The sequence below is a fragment of the Scyliorhinus canicula genome, chromosome 2, assembly GCF_902713615.1.
Source record: "Scyliorhinus canicula chromosome 2, sScyCan1.1, whole genome shotgun sequence".
In the NCBI taxonomy this organism is placed as follows: Eukaryota; Metazoa; Chordata; class Chondrichthyes; order Carcharhiniformes; family Scyliorhinidae; genus Scyliorhinus; species Scyliorhinus canicula.
In genome coordinates, this window is record NC_052147.1 from 278305894 (window position 1) to 278325751 (window position 19858).

Genomic DNA, 19858 nt, shown 5'->3' on the forward strand with positions numbered 1-19858 from the left:
GTTAAAGTCCAACAGGTTTGTTTCGAATCACTAGCTTTCGGAGCACTGCTCCTTCCTCAGGTGAATGAAGAGGTAGGTTCCAGAAACATATATATAGACAAAGTCAAAGATGCAAGATGATACTTTGAATGTATCATCTTGCATCTTTGACTTTGACCATACTTTGACCATTCAAAGTATCGTCTTGCATCTTTGACCTTGTCTGTATGTATGTCTCTGGAACCCACCTCTTCATTCACCTGAGGAAGGAGCTGTGCTCCGAAGGCTAGAGTTGTAACCTGGTGTTGTAAGACTTCTTGCTGTGCTCACCCCCAGTCCAACGCCGGCATCTCCAGATTAGGGAATATAAGACTTGGTTAGGGGTGGCGTGTGTTACCAATGGGCAGAACATCCCCTGATCGTGTGTAAGTGGATATCGGTGAAACGCTCCCCTGATGTTCTGCCCAGCCGTGCCCAGTTAATGACTTTGCAAAATCGCCCCTCCATCTCTCACCTTGGCACCATAGCCAGGTAACATATCATGATGTAAACACTCCCCAGTTCCCACCGATACAAATCTCCTAGGAAAGGCAAAAAAAAAACCGGATGAGGGAGGAAAATTGAGCTAAAAATAATTATCTCTGCTCCCCTTAGGCAATTGAAACGAATCCAGGAGATCTCACAGGTCCTATTTATATCACAGGTTACTTACCTCATGTACAAGTCACCTCTCGCTTGGAGGAATTAGTGAATTAACATTCATTACATAAATCCAGCAATCTGTTTCATAGGGTCACTATTCCCTGAGTAAGGAGGACGCACCCAGGATCAAACCCACATCTGTCTGAGTGGCCTAACCTCTGATCTTCCCTATTGAGCTGAAATCATTGATCTAAATCAAACCAATCTAGTCCCTTCATTTCCTTGTTGGCTGACATCTAACATTAACTCTTCCTTCAAAGCTAAATCGTCCAATTAAAATGCTTTTGGACGACCTGTTGCAAATAGCCAAAAGGGAGGGGGGAGAAAACACACCACGGGGGGGTGAAATTCTGGAGGGATGTTTCACGATGGCCTCATTGGCGAGATCATGGCCCGTATTCATAGAACATAGAACACTACAGCGCAGTACGGGCCCTTCGGCCCTCGATGTTGCGCCGACCTGTGAAACCATCTGAAGCCTATCTGACCTACACTATTCCATTTTCATCCATATGTCCATCCAGTGACCACTTAAATGCCCTTAAAGTTGGCGAGTCTACTACTATTGCAGGCAGGGCGTTCCACACCCCTACTACTCTCTGAGTAAAGAAACTGCCTCTGATATCTGTCCTATATCTATCACCCCTCAATTTAAAGCTATGTCCCCTCGTGTTGGTCATCACCATCCGAGGAAAAAGACTCTCACTGTCCACCCTATCTAACCCTCTGACTATCTTATATGTCTCTATTAAGTCACCTCTCAGCCTTCTCCTCTCTAACGAAAACAACCTCAATTCTCTGAGCCTTTCCTCGTAAGACCTTCCCTCCATACCAGGCAACATCCTAGTAAATCTCCTCTGAACCCTTTCCAAAGCTTCCACATCCTTCCTATAATGTGGTGACCAGAACTGCACGCAGTACTCGCAGGGGCAGCAGGGTAGCAAAGGGGCAGCACGGTAGCATGGTGGTTAGCATAAATGCTTCACAGCTCCAGGGTCCCAGGTTCGATTCCCGGCTGGGTCACTGTCTGTGTGGAGTCTGCACGTCCTCCCATTGTGTGCGTGGGTTTCCTCCGGGTGCTCCGGTTTCCTCCCACAGTCCAAAGATGTGCGGGTTAGGTGGATTGGCCATGCTAAATTGCCCGTAGTGTCCTAATAAAAGTAAGGTTAAGGAGGGGGTTGTTGGGTTACGGGTATAGGGTGGATACGTGGGTTTGAGTAGGGTGATCATGGCTCGGCACAACATTGAGGGCCGAAGGGCCTGTTCTGTGCTGTACTGTTCTATGTTCTATGTACTCCAGGTGCGGCCGCACCAGAGTTTTGTACAGCTGCAGCATGACCTTGTGGTTCCGAAACTCAATCCCCCTGCTTATAAAGGCTAGCACACCATATGTCTTCTTAACAGCCCTATTAACCTGGGCGGCAACTTTCAGGGATTTATGTACCTGGATGCCGAGATCTCTCTGTTCATCTACACTACCAAGAATCTTGCCATTAGCCCAGTACTCTGCATTCCTGTTACTCCTTCCAAAGTGAACCACCTCACACTTTTCCGCATTAAACTCCATCTGCCACCTCTGAGCCCAGCTCTGCAGCTTATCTATGTCCCTCTGTAACCTATAACATCCTTCAGCACTATCCACAACTCCACCGACCTTCGTGCCATCTGCAAATTTACTAACCCATCCTTCTACACCCTCTTCCAGGTCATTTATAAAAATGACAAACAGCAGTGGCCCCAAAACAGATCCTTGCGGTACACCACTAGTAACTGAACTCCAGGATGAACATTTGCCATCAACTACCACCCTCTGTCTTCTTTCAGCTAGCCAATTACTGATCCAAACCGCGAAATCACCTTCAATTCCATACTTCCTTATTTTCTGCAATAGCCTACCGTGGGGAACCTTATCAAATGCCTTACTGAAATCCATATACACCACATCAACAGCTTTACCCTGATCCACCTGTTTGGTCACCTTCTCAAAAAACTCAATAAGATTTGTGAGGCATGACCTACCCTTCACAAAACCGTGTTGACTATCGCTAATCAACTTGTTCTTTTCAAGATGATTATAAACCCTATCTCTTATAACCTTTTCCAACATTTTACCCACAACCGAAGTAATGCTCACAGGGCTATAATTACCAGGGTTGTCTCTACTCCCCTTTTTGAACAAGGGGACAACATTTGCTATCCTCCAGTCTTCCGGCACTATTCCTGTCGACAAAGACGACATAAAGATCAAGGACAAAGGCTCTGCAATCTCCTCCCTGGCTTCCCAGAGAATCCTAGGATAAATCCCATCTGGCCCAGGGGACTTATCTATTTTGACATTTTCCAAAATTGATAACACCTCCTCCTTTTGAACCTCAATTCCATCTAGCCTGGTCGACTGAACCTGAGTGTTCTCCTCGACAACATTGTCTTTCTCCAGTGTAAACACTGACGAAAAATATCCATTTAATGCTTCCCCTATCTCCTCTGATTCCACACACAACTTTCCACTACTATCCTTGATTGGCCCTAATCTTACTCGAGTCATTCTTTTGTTCCTGATATACCTATAGAAAGCCTTAGGGTTTTCCTTGATCCTATCCGCCAACGACTTTTCGTGTCCTCCCCTCGCTCTTCTTAACTCTCCCTTTAGGTCCTTCCTGGCTAACTTGTAACTCTCAAGTGCCCTAACTGAGCCTTCATGTCTCATCCTAACATAAGCCTTCTTCTTCCTCTTGACAAGTGCTTCAACTTCCTTAGTAAACCACGGCTCCCTTGCTCGACAACTTCCTCCCTGCCTGACAGGTACATACTTATCAAGGACACGCAGTAGCTGTTCCTTGAAAAAGCTCCACATTTCGATTGTACCCATCCCCTGCAGTTTCCTTCCCCATCCTATACCTCCTAAATCTTGCCGAATAGCATCATAATTGCCTTTCCCCCAGCTATAATTCTTGCCTTGCGGTATATACCTAACCCTGCCCATTGCTAAAGTAAACATAACCGAGTTGTGATCACTATCACCAAAGTGCTCACCTACATCTAAATCTAACACCTGGCCGGGTTCATTACCCAGTACCAAATCCAATGTGGCCTCGCCCCTTGTTGGCCTGTCTACATACTGTGTCAGAAAACCCTCCTGCACACACTGCACAAAAACTGACCCATCTATAGTACTCGAACTATAGTATTTCCAGTCAATATTTGGAAAGTTAAAGTCCCCCATAACAACTACCCTGTTACTCTCGCTCCTGTCAAGAATCATCTTTGCAATCCTTTCCTCTACATCTCTGGGACTATTCGGAGGTCTATAGACAACTCCCAACAGGGTGACCTCTCCTCTACTGTTCCTAACCTCGGCCCATACTGCCTCAGTAGACGAGTCCTCAAGCGTCCTTTCTACCGCCGTAATACTTTCCTTGATTAACAATGCCACACCCCCCCCTCTTTTACCATCTTCTCTGTTCTTACAGAAACATCTAAATCCTGGAACCTGCAACAACCATTCCTGTCCCTGCTCTACCCATGTCTCCGAAATCGCCACAACATCGAGATCCCAGGTACCAACCCATGCTGCAAGCTCACCCACCTTATTCCGGATGCTCCTGGCGTTGAAGTAGACACACTTCAAACCAGCGTCCTGCTTGCCGGTGCCCTCTTTCGAACTTTTAACCCTATCCCTGACCTCACTACTCTCAACATCCTGTACACTGGGTCTACAATTTAGGTTCCCATCCCCCTGCTGAATTAGTTTAAACCCCCCCGAAGAGCACTAGCAAATCTCCCTCCCAGGATATTGGTACCCCTCTGGTTCAGGTGAAGACCATCCTGTTTGTAGAGGTCCCACCTACCCCAGAATGAGCCCCAATTATCCAGGAAACAAAACCCTCCCTCCTGCACCATCCCTGTAGCCACGTGTTCAACTCCTCTCTCTCCTTATTTCTTACTTCGCTAGCACGTGGCACGGGTAACAACCCAGAGATAACAACTCTGTTTGTTCTAGCTCTCAGCTTCCACCCTAGCTCCCTGAATTTCTGTCTCAAATCCCCATCTCTCTTCCTACCTATGTCGTTGGTACCTATGTGGACCACGACTTGGGGCTGCTCCCCCTCCCCCTTAAGGATCCCAAAAACACGATCAGAGACATCACGAACCCTGGCACCTGGGAGGCAACACACCAACCGTGAGTCTCTTTCGTTCCCACAGAACCTCCTGTCTGTTCCTCTAACTATGGAGTCCCCAATGACAAGTGCTCTGTTCCTCTTCTCCCTTCCCTTCTGAGCAACAGGGACAGACTCTGTGCCAGAGACCTGCGCCCTATTGCTTACCCCTGGTAAGTCATCCCCCGCAACAGTATCCAAAACGGTATACTTGTTATAGAGGGGAACGACCACAGGGGATCCCTGCACTGCCTGCCGGTTCCCTCTGCCTCCCCTGACGGTAACCCATCTACTTTCTGAGGTGTGACTACCTCCCTATAACTCCTCTCAATAACCTCCTCCGCCTCCCGAATGATCCGAAGTTCATCCAGCTCCAGCTCCAGGTCCCTAATGCGGCTCTCGAGGAGCTGGAGTTGGGTGCACTTCCCGCAGATGTAGTCAGAAGGGACTGACTACCCTGAGCACCTATCTATTCTAATCCCATTTTCCAACACTTGGTCTGCAGCCTTGCCTGCTGTGGCGTTTCAAGTGCTGATCTAAATGCTTCTGAAATGTGGATCGGGTTCCCACCTCTATCACCCCTTTCAGGCAGCGAGTTCCAGATTCCCACCACCCTCTGGGCAAAAAGTTGTTTCCTCAAATCCCCTCTTAATTTCCTGCCCCTGGCCTTAATCTATGCCCCCTGGTTATTGACCCCTCCACTAAGGAGGTAGCCAGAAGTCCCTAACAGGGGGGGTCAAAGGTTATTGGGGTAGGCGGGAAAGTGGGGTCGAGGCCACAGTCAGGTCAACCATAATCTGAATGAATGGCAGAGCAGGTTCAATGGGCCGAATGGCCTGGCCCTGCTCCTAATTCATATTTAGTATGTTTTCACGCTAAATCTCTGCAAAATCTCTTCAGGGTACAGAACAGCCTTCACCGCATTCACTTTTCCAACGCTCTGTTGTGTTTGGCTGTTCATAGACTCCAATGTAAAGAACATGCATCCTTTACAAGGAGGGAAAGCTCATTTTGCCCAGTTAACTTAATCCTTTCCGATAAATTGGATGAGAGTAGATGGAATTTTCATTTGATCGCAGGGAACGAGGAACAGGAGGAGTTCCATTCAGCCTTGACTCTGATCAGCCAACCAATCAGATCATGGTTGATCTCCACCTGAATCCCATCAACCCACCTGGGCTCCATTTTCATTAATGCCCTTGATCAACAAGACCTGATCGATCTCACTTCTGGAATTTCCAATTGATCCCCCCCCCCATCCTCAAGAGAACGTCTCAGATCCCCACCCCCGTTTGTGTGAAGAAGTACTTCCTGATAACACTCCTGAACATCCTGTCCCTCCAGGTTCCGCCATTTTGTTTTGGACGCCCCCATCACCCCCCCCCCCCCCCCCCCCCCCCACCCTCTATCCCCACACACACGAGGGAATATTTTCTCTCTAATTACCCACTTGAATCTTTCAAGGCCTCAATTAAATCTCCCAGTTTGTCGGTAGAAGGAAAATGTTTATGATGGTGAATAATCAAAGGCCCTCCATTGTCAAGCGTACTCCCTCAGTTTCTTACATAGGATGAAATCATCGAGTGGTGGGGAAACCTAAGTGAGCTGAGAGGTGGCAAATGGTGTTTAATGTGGAGAAGTGTGAGGTGATTCACTTTGGAAAGAATAACAGGAATGCGGAATATTTGGCTAATGGTAAAATTCTTGGTAGTGTGGATGAGCAGAGGGATCTCGGTGTCCATGTACATAGATCCCTCAAAGTTGCCACCCAGGTTGATAGGGTTGTGAAGAAGGCCTATGGTGTGTTGGCCTTTATTGGTAGAGGGATTGAGTTCCGGAGCCATGAGGTCATGTTGCAGTTGTACAAAACTCTAGTACGGCCGCATTTGGAGTATTGCGTACAGTTCTGGTCGCCTCATTATAGGAAGGACGTGGAAGCTTTGGAACGGGTGCAGAGGAGATTTACCAGGATGTTGCCTGGTATGGAGGGAAAATCTTATGAGGAAAGGCTGATGGACTTGAGGTTGTTTTCGTTAGAGAGAAGAAGGTTAAGAGGTGACTTAATAGAGGCATACAAAATGATCAGAGGGTTAGATAGGGTGGACAGCGAGAGCCTTCTCCCGCGGATGGGGGTGGCTAGCACGAGGGGACATAGCCTTAAATTGAGGGGTAATAGATATAGGACAGAGGTCAGAGGTGGGTTTTTTACGCAAAGAGTGGTGAGGCCGTGGAATGCCCTACCTGCAACAGTAGTGAACTCGCCAACATTGAGGGCATTTAAAAGTTTATTGGATAAGCATATGGATGATAAGGGCATAGTGTAGGTTAGATGGCCTTTAGTTTTTTTTTCCATGTCGGTGCAACATCGAGGGCTGAAGGGCCTGTACTGCGCTGTATCGTTCTATGTTCTATGTTCTATGTTCTATGAATGAGGACCAGTCAGTACAGGTCTCAATGACTGATTGCGCCTGACCAACTTTACAGACTTGTTTGAAGTTAGATAAATGAAATGAAATTGCACCAAACCTACAGCACAGAAAATGGCCATTTGGCCCAGCACTTCTATACAGGTATACAACTATGACGGGCAGCACGGTAGCATGGTGGTTAGCACAAATGCTTCACAGCTCCAGGGTCCCAGGTTCGATTCCCGGCTGGGTCACTGTCTGTGTGGAGTCTGCACGTCCTCCCCGTGTGTGCGTGGGTTTCCTCCGGGTGCTCCGATTTCCTCCCACAGTCCAAAGATGTGCGGGTTAGGTGGATTGGCCATGATAAATTGCCCGTAGTGTCCTAAAAAGTAAGGTTAAGGGGGGGGTTGTTGGGTTACGGGTATAGGATGGATACGTGGGTTTGAGTAGGGTGATCATTGCTCGGCACAACATCGAGGGCCGAAGGGCTTGTTCTGTGCTGTACTGTTCTATGTTCTATGTTCTATGTTCTAGGTGTTGATGGTCCACATGAACCTCCTCCAGCTGGAATAAAAAGTCAAGATGGATAGGCCTTTCTGAGAGTTACGATGTGGAGATGCCGGCGTTGGACTGGGGTGGGCACAGTAAGAAGTCTTACAATACCAGGTTAAAGTCCAACAGGTTTGTTTCAAATCACTAGCTTTCGGAGCACTGCTCCTTCCTCAGGTGCTCCTTCAGAACACTGCTCCTCATTCACCTGAGGAAGGAGCAGTGCTCCGAAAGCTAGTGATTTGAAACAAACCTGTTGGACTTTAACCTGGTGTTGTAAGACTTCTTTCTGCGAGTTGGCACTGGTGCAAGGGGCTGAGTGGCCTCCTTCTGTAAAAGTCAGTTTCCCTGGAGTATAGAATAAAGGGCAACCAGGCCACATGGATATAGAAATCGACATGGAGCAGAGGTAACCAACAAAATGAAGGACATGCTATAGATTGGAAATCAGCAGGATTGGTGCTCGGTGCAATTCAGTTTAGGAACATCTTCGGAGGTAAGTATAGAGAAAGGAAACCCACTTTAAAGTGAGTTGAGGGGCTCAAGGATGTCAGTGTGTGCAGCCACAGGTCATCACACAGAACATTTCCTCCTACAATGCCCTCGAAGAGAATTAGTGACCATTGGATTGGTCCATGATTATGCTCGCCTTTACGAGGAAGTGAACTCTCTAAGGAAACTCTCCCACTCTTACCGCATGCCAGCAGGTACATTGAACCCCTGACTCCTGACCCAGAGTACATTTCCATTGTGCCACAAGACTGCCTCGTAGAACAGCACCGTGCTACAAATGACTTACTCCTCACTAAAATTGCTCACCCTGCAGAATTGTATTAGGGTCTCCACGGAACGAAGAGTCATCTGCAGAGCACTCCTGTAAGCAGTACAGGTAAAAATATTTAGGAGCATCAGGGACGATCGTGACGTTTAAGAGGCATCTTGCCAAATACATGAATAGGGTGGGAATTGAGGGATACGGACCCCAGAAGTGGAGAAGATTTTAGTTTAGACGGGCAGCATGGTTGACACAGGCTTGGAGGGCCGAAGGGCCTGTTCCTGTGCTGTACTTTTCTTTGTTCTTTGTTGCCCCAGGCGTCTTCTTCTTAGACAAGAGAAGGTTTTATTTTTCGAGTTTTCCTTGCAAAGTTTTTATTTATTAGCCATAAAATATTGGAGATGCGAGAAAGTGCTATTTGACTAAAAATCAAGAATCACGCAATCCATTTAATTGGAATGTCTGTTCACTTGTCTTTCAATTATAGGGTGGAGGTCGGTCATACCAGAAACACCAGTTGGCATTCTTACTTTTAATCCCCACATAGAAAGACGTTTGAGTAAACTTGCTTTGTTTTGGATAGTTTGGAGAAGTTAGTGAATGGTAGAACCCTCAAGAGTATTGACAGTCAGAGGGATCTGGGTGTACAGGTCCACAGGTCGCTGAAAGGGGCAACACAGGTGGAGAAGGTAGTCAAGAAGGCATACGGCATGCTTGCCTTCATTGGCCGGGGCATTGAGTATAAAAATTGGCAGGTCATGTTGCAGCTGTGTAGAACCTTAGTTAGGCTACTCTTGGAGTGTAGTGTTCAATTCTGGTCGCCACACTACCAGAAGGATGTGGAAGCTTTAGAGAGGGTGCAGAAGAGATTTACCAGGATGTTGCCTGGTATGGAGGGCATTAGCTATGAGGAGCGGTTGAATAAACTCGGTTTGTTTCCACTGGAACGACGGAGTTTGAGGGGCGACCTGATAGAGGTCTACAAAATTATGAGGGGCATAGACAGAGTGGACAGCCAGAGGCTTTTTCCCAAGGTAGAGGGGTCTATTACTAGGGGGCATAGGTTTAAGGTGCGAGGGGCAAGGTTTAGAGGAGATGTACGAGGCAAGTTTTTTACACAGAGGGTAGTGGGTGCCTGGAACTCGCTGCCGGAGGAGGTGGTGGAAGCAGGGATGATTGACAAATACATGAATAGGATGGGAATAGAGGGATACGGACCCCGGAAGTGTAGAAGATTTTAGTTTAGACAGGCATCATGGTCGGCGCAGGCTTGGAGGGCCGAAGGGCCTGTTCCTGTGCTGTACTTTTCTTTGTTCTTTGTTGTTCTTGGAGTCTTCTTCTTAGACAAGACAAGGTTCCAGAGGAGAATTGATGGAGGTATTCAGAATTATGAGGGGCCTGGACTGAGTAGTTAGGGGAAAGGTGTTCCCACTATGGAAGGATCGAGAAAGGTGTTCCCACTATGGAAGGATCGAGAGGGAGAGGCCACAGATTTAAGGTGATTGGCAATATAACCAAACACAACACGAGGAAAAGAGTTTTTACGCGGCGAGTGGTTTATGATCGAGGAAGCACTGTCTGAGAGTGTGGTGGAGGAAGATCATGGGCGGGATTCTCTGTTGGTGGAATCCTTCTCCCCGCCGGCAGCGCACACACGCCTGCGCGTTTCCTGACGGTATGGGGGTGGCCCACAATGAGAAACCTCATTTTCCAGCTGCGGGAACAGAGATTCCCGCTGCCAGCGGGGGAGCGCCGCGCAGGAAAACGGCATTGCCGGGACGGAGAATGCCGCTGCCAGCGAGGGAGCGCCGCGCAGGAAACGGCACTGCCGGGACGGAGAATCCCGCTGCCAGCGAGGGGAGCGCCGCACAGGAAAACGGCACTGCCGGGGCGGAGAATCCCGCTGCCAGCGAGGGAGCGCCGCACAGGAAAACGGCACTGCCGGGACGGAGAATCCCGCTGCCAGCGAGGGAGCGCCACGCAGGAAAACGGCACTGCCGGGACGGAGAATCCGCCGCATGTCTTTCAAAGGGGAATTGGATAAACACTTGAAGAGAAAAAAATCTATTGCGAAACTACAGGGAAAAGATGGGTAAGTGGGACTAGGTAAATTGCTCATGTGGAGTACAAGGACTCGGGAAGCTGTACGGTCTCCGTTTTTGCTCTGCCCATTTCATGATTCTAATCTGGTGCCTAGGTTCTGGAATCCCCTCCCTAAATCGCTCTGTCTCTCCCTTCCCTCCTTTCAGACACTCCTTAAAATTTACCTCTGCCTGTCCGAATAATGCTCTGTAAAACTCTTGGGACATTTATCTCTGTTAAAGGTGCTGCATAAATACTAGCTTTTGTTGTCCCTTTAGTGAGGCAATGATCCCGTTAAAGGAAATAATTAACCCTCCAGCGAGAGATGAGGATGATTCTGTTCTTAACACCTTTTGCTATTTTGCTTTCACACAATGTTGATCTTTGGTCTGCTGTTCACACCTGTACTGACCAAGCTTTGTGGGCTGGATTCTACATGTTTGGGACTGTGTCCCCACGCCGTCGTGAAAACTGTCATCTTTTACACCAGAATAATAGAAGTTAAAAGGCCACGGATTCGCCGTCTTGCAGGGGGCTAGCAGGTATCCGCTAGCTGCTGACAAGGCCCCCCGCACTTCCGGGTCAGAGGCCGCTGAAATAGTGCCCCGCATCGGCCACTCGCCTGCCCCGGACCGCCCGAACACATAGCCCCCAGTCCTGAATGAAGCCCCAGATCGGCCCTCCCCCCAACTTTGGCGGTCCCGGACTGAGTCCGCAGCTGCCGCGTGAGGTTCCCGAATGGCAAGACCATGTTAAAACCACGCCGTCGTGCATTTGGCCGGTCGGGGACGGAGAATAGCGGGGCGGGTCTCAGGCAATGGCCTGAGGCGGTGGATACTCGGCATGGCATACTCCACGAGTATGCCGATTTTCGGGGGCGGGGGGGGGGGGGGGGGGGGGGGGGGGGCGGAGAATCGCGAAACCTCCACCGTTCCCGAAGACGGATTCTCCGGTCCGTCACCAAAATCGCGTTTGGCGACGGGGTGCGGAGAATCCAGCCCTGTGTCTTTAACACTATCACGACTAGTCAATGTTCCACCACATCTTTCTCATTTTAACTCCCCGCCCCTTAACCTATCCCTGACCTTCTCTTTTGCTACACCTGCCTCACCCCCACCCACTTCAACAGGATCGAATCCATCACATTCCTGCCTCCAGTCAGTTCCGAAGCAGAATCATATTTGTACTCGAGCGGAGGCAGGGAGATAAAAGATTGGGAGAAAGAACAAGACAGAGAACGGAGCCAGGAGGATAAACCAGTACGAGAAAGATCCAAACTGAGAGTGAAGCCGGGGAGATAAAACAACACGAGAGTGAGACTGAGAGAGGAGTTCAAGCTTGGGGATGGGAGCTCCTGAGGTAGCGGCAGGATTCAAAAGAGACACCGGGCAAGTGGAAGTAGCTGATTGGGTGGGCACAGTCTGGTAAGTATTTACTACTTTTATCACTTACAGTTTGTATGGTCTATATTTTGTGGTCTATAGTTTCTAAGAGCTCTCTTCTGTCGTAACAAGGACCAGGGAAGAAAGGCTCTTGAGTTATTGATATTATTTGATTTTAGGTATCTTCCAAGATTTTTAATTTAAAGGCATAAGTCATGGCAGGAAGCTCAAAGCTGCAGTGTGCTCCTCCTCCTCTACGTGGGAAGTCAGGAATATTTTGAATGCCTCTGGCCTGCATGTTTGCAGGAAGTATCGGAGCTGGAGCAGCGGCTGGGGAAACTGTGGAGCATCCGCCAGGCAGAAAAGTATCGTGGATAGCACATATAGACAGGTATTCACACCGCAGGCTAAGACTCCACAGGCAGGAATAGGTAGCCACCAGCAGGGCAAGAGGACTAGGCAGGCAGTGCAGGAATCTCCTGTGGCCATTCCCTGCAAAACAGATATCCCACTTTGGATACTAACCCTAACCCTAACCCTCCCAGGGAAAAGAAGCAACAGCCTAATTCATTGCACCATGGTTGGTTCTGCCACAGAGGGAAGGAGTAAAAAGTGCGGGAAAGCAAGAGTCATTGGGGATCCAATTGTAAGGGAAATAGATAGGTCTTTCTATGGCTGCAAACAAGACTCCAGGATGGTATGTTGCCTTCCTGATGCTAGGTTCAAGGATGTCTCAGAGAGGCTACAGGACATTCTGGGGGGATGGGGGGGGGGGGGGCGGGGGGTAGAGTGAACCACTCATGGTTGTGGTGCACATTGGTACTAACGACATACGAGGTCCGAAAAGCAGAATATAGGCAGTTAGGGAAAAAGTTGAAAAGTAGGACCTCAAAAGGTAGTGAATTCCGGATTACCACGAGTGCCGTGTGCTAGTCAGAGCAGAAATAGCAGGATATATCGGATGAAGAGATGGTGTAAGGGGGAGGGTTTCAGATTCCGGGGACATTGGGACCGGTTTTGGGTGGGGGTGGGACCAGTACAACCTGAACGGGTTGCACCTGGGCAGGACCAGGACTGAAGTCCTCGGGGGAGTATTTGCGAGTGTGGTTGGGGAGGGTTTAAACTTAAATGACAGGGGTTGTCAAGGAGTCAGAAGAGGGGGAAGCAAGGACAAGACCGAAAGACAGAAAGGGGAATAAGAAAAGTGATAGGCAGAGAAATCAAGGGCCAGAATCAAGCAGGGCCACAGTGAAAAATAACGGGAATGGGTCAAGAGATGTTAAAAAGACAAGCCTTGGAGTGTTGTGCCTTAATGACTGGAGTATCCACAGTAAAGTGGATGAATTGGTCACGCAAATATATGTGAACGGTAATAATAATAATCTTTATTACTGTCACAAGTATGCTTACGTTAATACTGCAATGAACTGACTGGATGATATAGTCGGGTTATGGAGACATGGCTGCACGGTGACCAGGGGTGGGAATCGAACATCCAGAAGTATTCAGTATTTAGGAAGGACAGACGAAAGGGAAAAGGCGGTGGGGTTGCATTGCTGGATGGAAAGGAAGTTTGAGCAATAGCGAGGGAGGATATTAACTCTGACGATATGGAATCTGGATGGGTAGAGCTGAGAAAACCAAAAGGGCCAAATCTGTAAGTGGAGGTTGTATATAGACCCCAAACTGTTGCGGTGAAGTCGGGAATGGCATTAAACAGGAAATTAGAGACGCATGCGATAAAGGAACATCTGTAATTATGAGTGACTTTAATCTGCATATAGATCGGGCAAATAAAATTCGTAACGATACCGTAGAGGAGGAATTCCTGGAGTTCATGCAGGATGGTTTTCTGGACCAATACGTCGAGGAGTGAATTAGAGAGCAGGCCATCCTAAACTGGGTATTGTATAATGAGAAAGGAATAATCGGCAATCTAGTTGTGTGAGACCCCCTTGGGGATGAGCGACCATAATATGGTAGAATCTTTCATCAAAATGGAGAGGGACGTAGTTGATTCTGAGAATAAGGTTCTGAATCTAAATAAAGGAAACTACAATGGTATGAGGCGTGAGTTGGCTATGATCGATTGGGGAACGTTACTTAAAGGGATGACAGTGGATAGGCAATAATACCATAATCCCAGCCAAGCTCATCTCAAATCTCCAAAACCTAGGACTTGGCTCTCCACTCTGCAACTGGATCCTTGACTTTCTGACCAACAGACCACAGTCAGTAAGAATGAACACCAACACCTCCTCCACAATAGTCCTCAATACCGGTGCCCCGCAAGGCTGCGTACTTAGCCCCCTACTCTACTCCCTGTACACACACGACTGCGTGGCAAAACTTGGTTCCAACTCCATCTACAAGTTTGCTGACGATACGACCATAGTGGGCCGGATCTCGAATAACGACGAGTCCGAATACAGGAGGGAGATAGAGAACCTAGTGGAGTGGTGTAACGAAAACAATCTCTCCCTCAATGCCAGCAAAACTAAAGAGCTGGTCATCGACTTCAGGAAGCAAAGTACTGTACACACCCCTGTCAGCATCAACGGAGCCGAGGTAGAGATGGTGAGCAGTTTCAAATTCCTAGGGGTGCACATCACCAAAAATCTATCCTGGTGCACTCACGTCGACACTATCACCAAGAAAGCACAACAGTGTCTATACTTCCTCAGGAAACTAAGGAAATTCGGCATGTCCACATTAACCCTTACCAACTTTTACAGATGCACTATAGAGAGCATCCTATCGGGCTGCATCACAACCTGGTATGGCAACTGCTCGGCCCAGGACCGCAAGGAACTTCAGAGAGTCGTGAATACCGCCCATCACACGAACCTGCCTCCCATCCATTGATTCCATCTACACCTCTCGCTGCCGGGGGAAATCAGGCAGCATAATCAAGGATCCCTCCCACCCGGCTTACTCACTTTTCCAACTTCTTCCATCGGGCAGGAGATTCAGAAGTCTTAGAACACGCACGAACAGACTCAAAAACAGCTTCTTCCCCACTGTCACCAGACTCTTAAATGACCCTCTTATGGACTGACCTCATTAACGCTACACCCTGTATGCTTCATCCGATGCCAATGCTTATGTAGTTACATTGTATATATTGTGTTGCCCTATTATGTATTCTCATGTATTTTCTTGAATTCTGTTTAATTCCCTTTTCTCCCCATGTACTGAATGATCTGTTGAGCTGCTTGCAGAAAAATACTTTTCACTGTACCTCGGTACACGTGACAATAAACAAATCCAATCCAATCCAATCCAATGGCAAACACTCAAAGAGCGCATGGGGGAACTGCAGAATTGTTCACTCCTGTACGAGGTAAAAATAAAATGGGCAAGATGGCCAAACCATGGCTTACAAGGGCAATTAGAGATATTATTAGATCCAAGGAAGAGGCATACAAATTGGCCAGTACAAAGAGCAGACCTTAGGATTGGGAGCGGTTTAGAATTCAGCAAAGGAAGATAAAGGGATTGATTAAGAAGGGGAAAATAGAGTACGAGAGTATGCGGGGGACGTACAGATTAACTGTAAAAGTTTCGACTGGAACATGAAGAGAAAAAGATTGGTGAAGAAAAATTTATTCAGAAACAGGGAAAATTATAACGGGGAACTAACAAATGGCTGACCAACCAAATACGTACTTTGGTTCTGTCTTCACAATGGAGGACACAAATAACATACCAGAAATATTGGGATCACAGGGTTTAATGAGAGCGAGGAACTGAAAAAATCAGCAGCAGTAGGGAAATGGTATTGGGGAAATTGATGGGATTGAAGGCCGCTAAATACTCAGGGCCTAATAATCTACATTCCAAAGTACTTAAGCAAGTGGCCCTAGACATAGTGGATGCATTGGTGGACATCTTCCCAGATCCAATGCACTTTGGAACAGTCCCTACAGATGGGAGGTTAACGAATGTAACCCCAATATTTAAAGAGAGAGTTGGAGAGGAAACTGGGAATTATAGGCCAGTCAACATGACGTCGGTCATGAGGGAAATGCTGGAGTCCATCATAAAAGATTTTATAGCAGAACACTTGGAAAACAGTGGCAGGGCTGGACAGAGTCAGCATGGATTTACAAAAGGTAAATCATGCTTGACAAAACTACTGAAATTCTTTGAGGATGTAACGAGTAGAGTTGATGAGGGGGAGCCAGTGGATGTTTGGACTTTCAGAAGGCTTTCGACAAAGTCCCACATTAGAGATAAGCGTGTAAAATTACAGTGCATGGGATTTTGGGTAGTGTATTGAGATGGATAGAAAACTGGTTGGCAGATACAGAATAAAGAGTAGGAATAAACGGATCTTTTTCCAAATGGCTGGCAGTGACTAGTGGGGTATCACAGCTCTTCACCATATATATTAATGATTGAAATGAGGGAACTAAATGATGCCACCAAGCTGGGTGGGAGGGTGAGCTGTGAGGAGGATGCAGAGATGCTTCAGTGTGATTTGGACAAGTTGAGTGAGTGGGCAAATGAATGGCAGATGCAGTATAATGCGGATTGATGTGAGGTTATCCACTTTGCTAGAAAAAGTAGGACGGCAGATTATTATCTGAATGGCTATAGATTGAGAGAGGGGAATGTGCAACGAGACCTGGGAGTCCTCGTACTCCAGTCACTGAAGGGAAGCATGTAGGTACAGCAGGCAGTAAAGAAGGCAAATGGTGTGTTGTCCTTCATAGCGAGAGGATTCGAGGACAGGAGCAGGGATGTCTTGCTGCAATTATACAGGGCCTTGATGAGGCCCACACCTGGAATATTGTGTGCAGTTTTGTTATTGTCATCTAATGAAGAATCTTCATACTATAGAGGGAGTGCAGAGAAGGTTTACCAGACTTATTCCTGGGATGGTAGGACTGACATATGAGGAGAGATTAAGCCAGTTAGGATTATATTCGCTGGAGTTCAGAAGAATGGGGGGTATCTCACAGAAACCTATAAGATTCTAACAGGACTAGACAGGGTAGATGGAAGAAGGATGTTCCCAATGTGGGGGATGTGGGCAGGGGGAGTCGAGAACCAGGACTTGGGGGGGGGGGGGGGGGGGGGTCACAGTTTAAATATGGGGGATAAACTATTTCGGACTGAGATGAGGGGAAATTTCTTCATCCAGAAAATGGTGAGCCTGTGGAATTCTCGACCACAGAAAGCAGTTGAGGCCAAAGCATTGGGTGTTTCCAGGAAGGATTTAGATGTAGCTCTTGGGGCTAAAGGGATCAAAGGTTATGGGAGAATGCGGGAAGATGTTACTGAGTTGGATGATCAGCCATGATCATAATGAATGGCGGAGCAGGCTCGAAGGGCCGAATGGCCTCCTCCTGCCCCTATTTTCTGTGTTTTTATTAAAGGTTAACCCTGTTTTTCTCTCTCCGTAGATGCTGCCAGACCTGCTGAGTTTTTCCAGCACTTTTTTCTTGTTACTAGGATAGATCGGACCCTTTGTGCCCTTAAACCCACAGTAGGTGCAGTTCACGCCTTGGTACGACCACACAAGCAATGATTCCAATAGCTTGTCACTTTGACGTTCTGTTTAATATTAACACTAAACACATCGTTAAGCGAATACTTTCACGAAGTACAAGTATCCGTTATATTAAAATAACTTATAATACATTAAACAATGCAGAAAAAAAAGAACACACAATGAAACATACACATTTCTTTTTTTTTTTCTCTCCCCTGTCTTTCTCTTGGTTGCTTTTTTTTTCTCCTTCTCCTTCTCCACATTTTTCTTTTGTCAGCAAGTCTTTGAAGTAATTCCTGAGTCTCTTAGTCTCTGCTGCTCCCAAGTGCGTTCTGCGAAAAGTTCAAAATTCTCCTCACGTCGTAAAGGTGCGAAGAGGAAAGAAACCAGAGAAACGATTCATTTTGGCAGGAGGCTTCCGGCCTCGATCCAGGGAATGCTGAAAATAAAATAATTGGGCCGAGATCGAGGGAAGGAAGGGGTGGAGGGTGGGGGTTTGTCCTGCCAGTCCTCTGATCGAAAAACATCCAAATAAAGCAGTGCAGAAATATTGGGTCCAACACCTCTTTGGCTGAACTGTGTCCTTTTCCTTAATTTATGTTGTTCCCCACTTGATTTCTGTCGTTGCTTGTACGCGCCGGCGGTGGTTACTTGCACACGCTGACCCACTCAGTCACCCTGCACTCCTCACAGGCCACGTAGCAGCACCAGTGGAATTTACAGTTACACCTCTCTCGGCGGGTTTGCCTCAGGATGTTGTGACCCCGGCCGCAGCACAGGCTCTCGCAGTTGTCCAGGCCGGGGCTGGTCTTGTTGCAGATCCGCCCCCGGGTCCCCGCCGAGTCCAGCTTGGGCTCGCTCTCGCAGAAGTTGGGCGACTCCTCGAAGAAGACCAGCTCGCCGGCGCTGGATTTCCGCCGGTGGGGGTGGTGGTGGGCGTGCTCCACCTGGCCCGTGTTGCGGTTGTGGGCCTTTATCAGCGTGGCGTTGTAGAACTTGTGCTTCAGCAGGGCGCCCACTGTCCTGAAGTCCGGGGTCACCTGCCAGCAGGTCTTCAGCTGGCAGCTCCCCGACGTGCCGTGGCACTTGCACTTCCTCTTCATGTTCTCAGCAATCATCTGAGGAGAAAACAGGGGGAGAAAAAAAACAGAGACTTAGATCAGATACCACCCAGCATCAAGGGACAAGTCATCAAACATCTCTTTGGATGTCAGAATTTGCCATTTAGAACATTTCTTTTGTTATTCTCTGATGGGGCGTGGCTTTCCCTGGCAGGGCAGCATTTCATAGAATTATATAAGAATCATAGAATCTCCACAGTGCAGAAGGAGGCCATTCGGCCCATCGAGACTGCACCCACACTTGGAAAGAGCACCCTACCGAGGCCCAAACCCCGACCCTATCCCCATAACCCAGTAATCCCAACTAACCTTTTGGACACTAAGGGGCAATTTATCACGGCAACTCCACCTAACCTGCACATCTTTGGACTGTGGGAGGAAACCGGAGCACCCGGAGGAAACCCACGCAGACACGGGGAGAACGTGCAGACTCCACACAGACAGCCACCCGAGGCCGGATCAAACCCGGGTCTCTGGCGCTGTGAGGCCACGGTGTTAACCACTGTGCCGCCCTATCCATAATTGCCCTTGAACTGAATGGCTTGCTCAGCCATTTCAGAGGGCAGTTATGTGGCAGACCCATTGCTGCGGATCTCACATGTGGGTCGGACTGGGTATGGATGGCAGATTTCCTTCCTTAAAAGATATTAGTGAATCAGATGGGCTTGTGCAGCAATCTACGATATCCCACATTTACCAATTGAATTCAAATTCCACCAGCTGCCGGGGTGAGATTTGAACCCTTGACCCCAGAACATTAGCCTGGGTCTCTGGATTACCCGACCAACGACGGTACCGCTGTGCTACCAGTTCCATTGCCCTCCCCCCTCGACTTTTACTCAACCATGCATGTCCCAGGTTCAATTCCCCACTGGGTCACTGTCTGTGCGGAGTCTGCAAGTTCTCCCCGTGTCTGCGTGGGTTTCCTCCGGGCGCTCCGGTTTCCTCCCACAGTCCAAAGACGTGCAGGTTAGGTGGATTGGCCATTCTAAATTGACCTTAGTGACCAAAAAAAAAGGTTAGGAGGGGTTATTGGGTTACGGGGATAAGGTGGAAGTGAGGGCTTAAGTGGGTCGGTGCAGGCTCGATGGGCCGAATGGCCTCCTTCTGCACTGCATGTTCTATGTTCACCCGGAGGAAACCCACGCAGACACGGGGGTAATGTGCAGACTCCGCACAGACAGTGACCCAAGCCGGGAACCC

General features: G+C 48.2%; 1 protein-coding gene across 1 annotated transcript in view; it reads right to left on the reverse strand.

The window, feature by feature from the left end:
• Nucleotides 1–17599: 17599 nt before the first annotated feature.
• The window catches only part of wnt10a (wingless-type MMTV integration site family, member 10a), a 63181-nt gene continuing 60922 nt past the window's right edge, over nucleotides 17600–19858 (reverse strand). Inside the window, exon 4 of the mRNA XM_038790112.1 lies at nucleotides 17600–18652. Within this exon, the coding sequence (XP_038646040.1) occupies nucleotides 18182–18652 (471 nt within the window). The 3' untranslated portion in view covers nucleotides 17600–18181. The remainder of the gene's footprint in view (nucleotides 18653–19858) is intronic.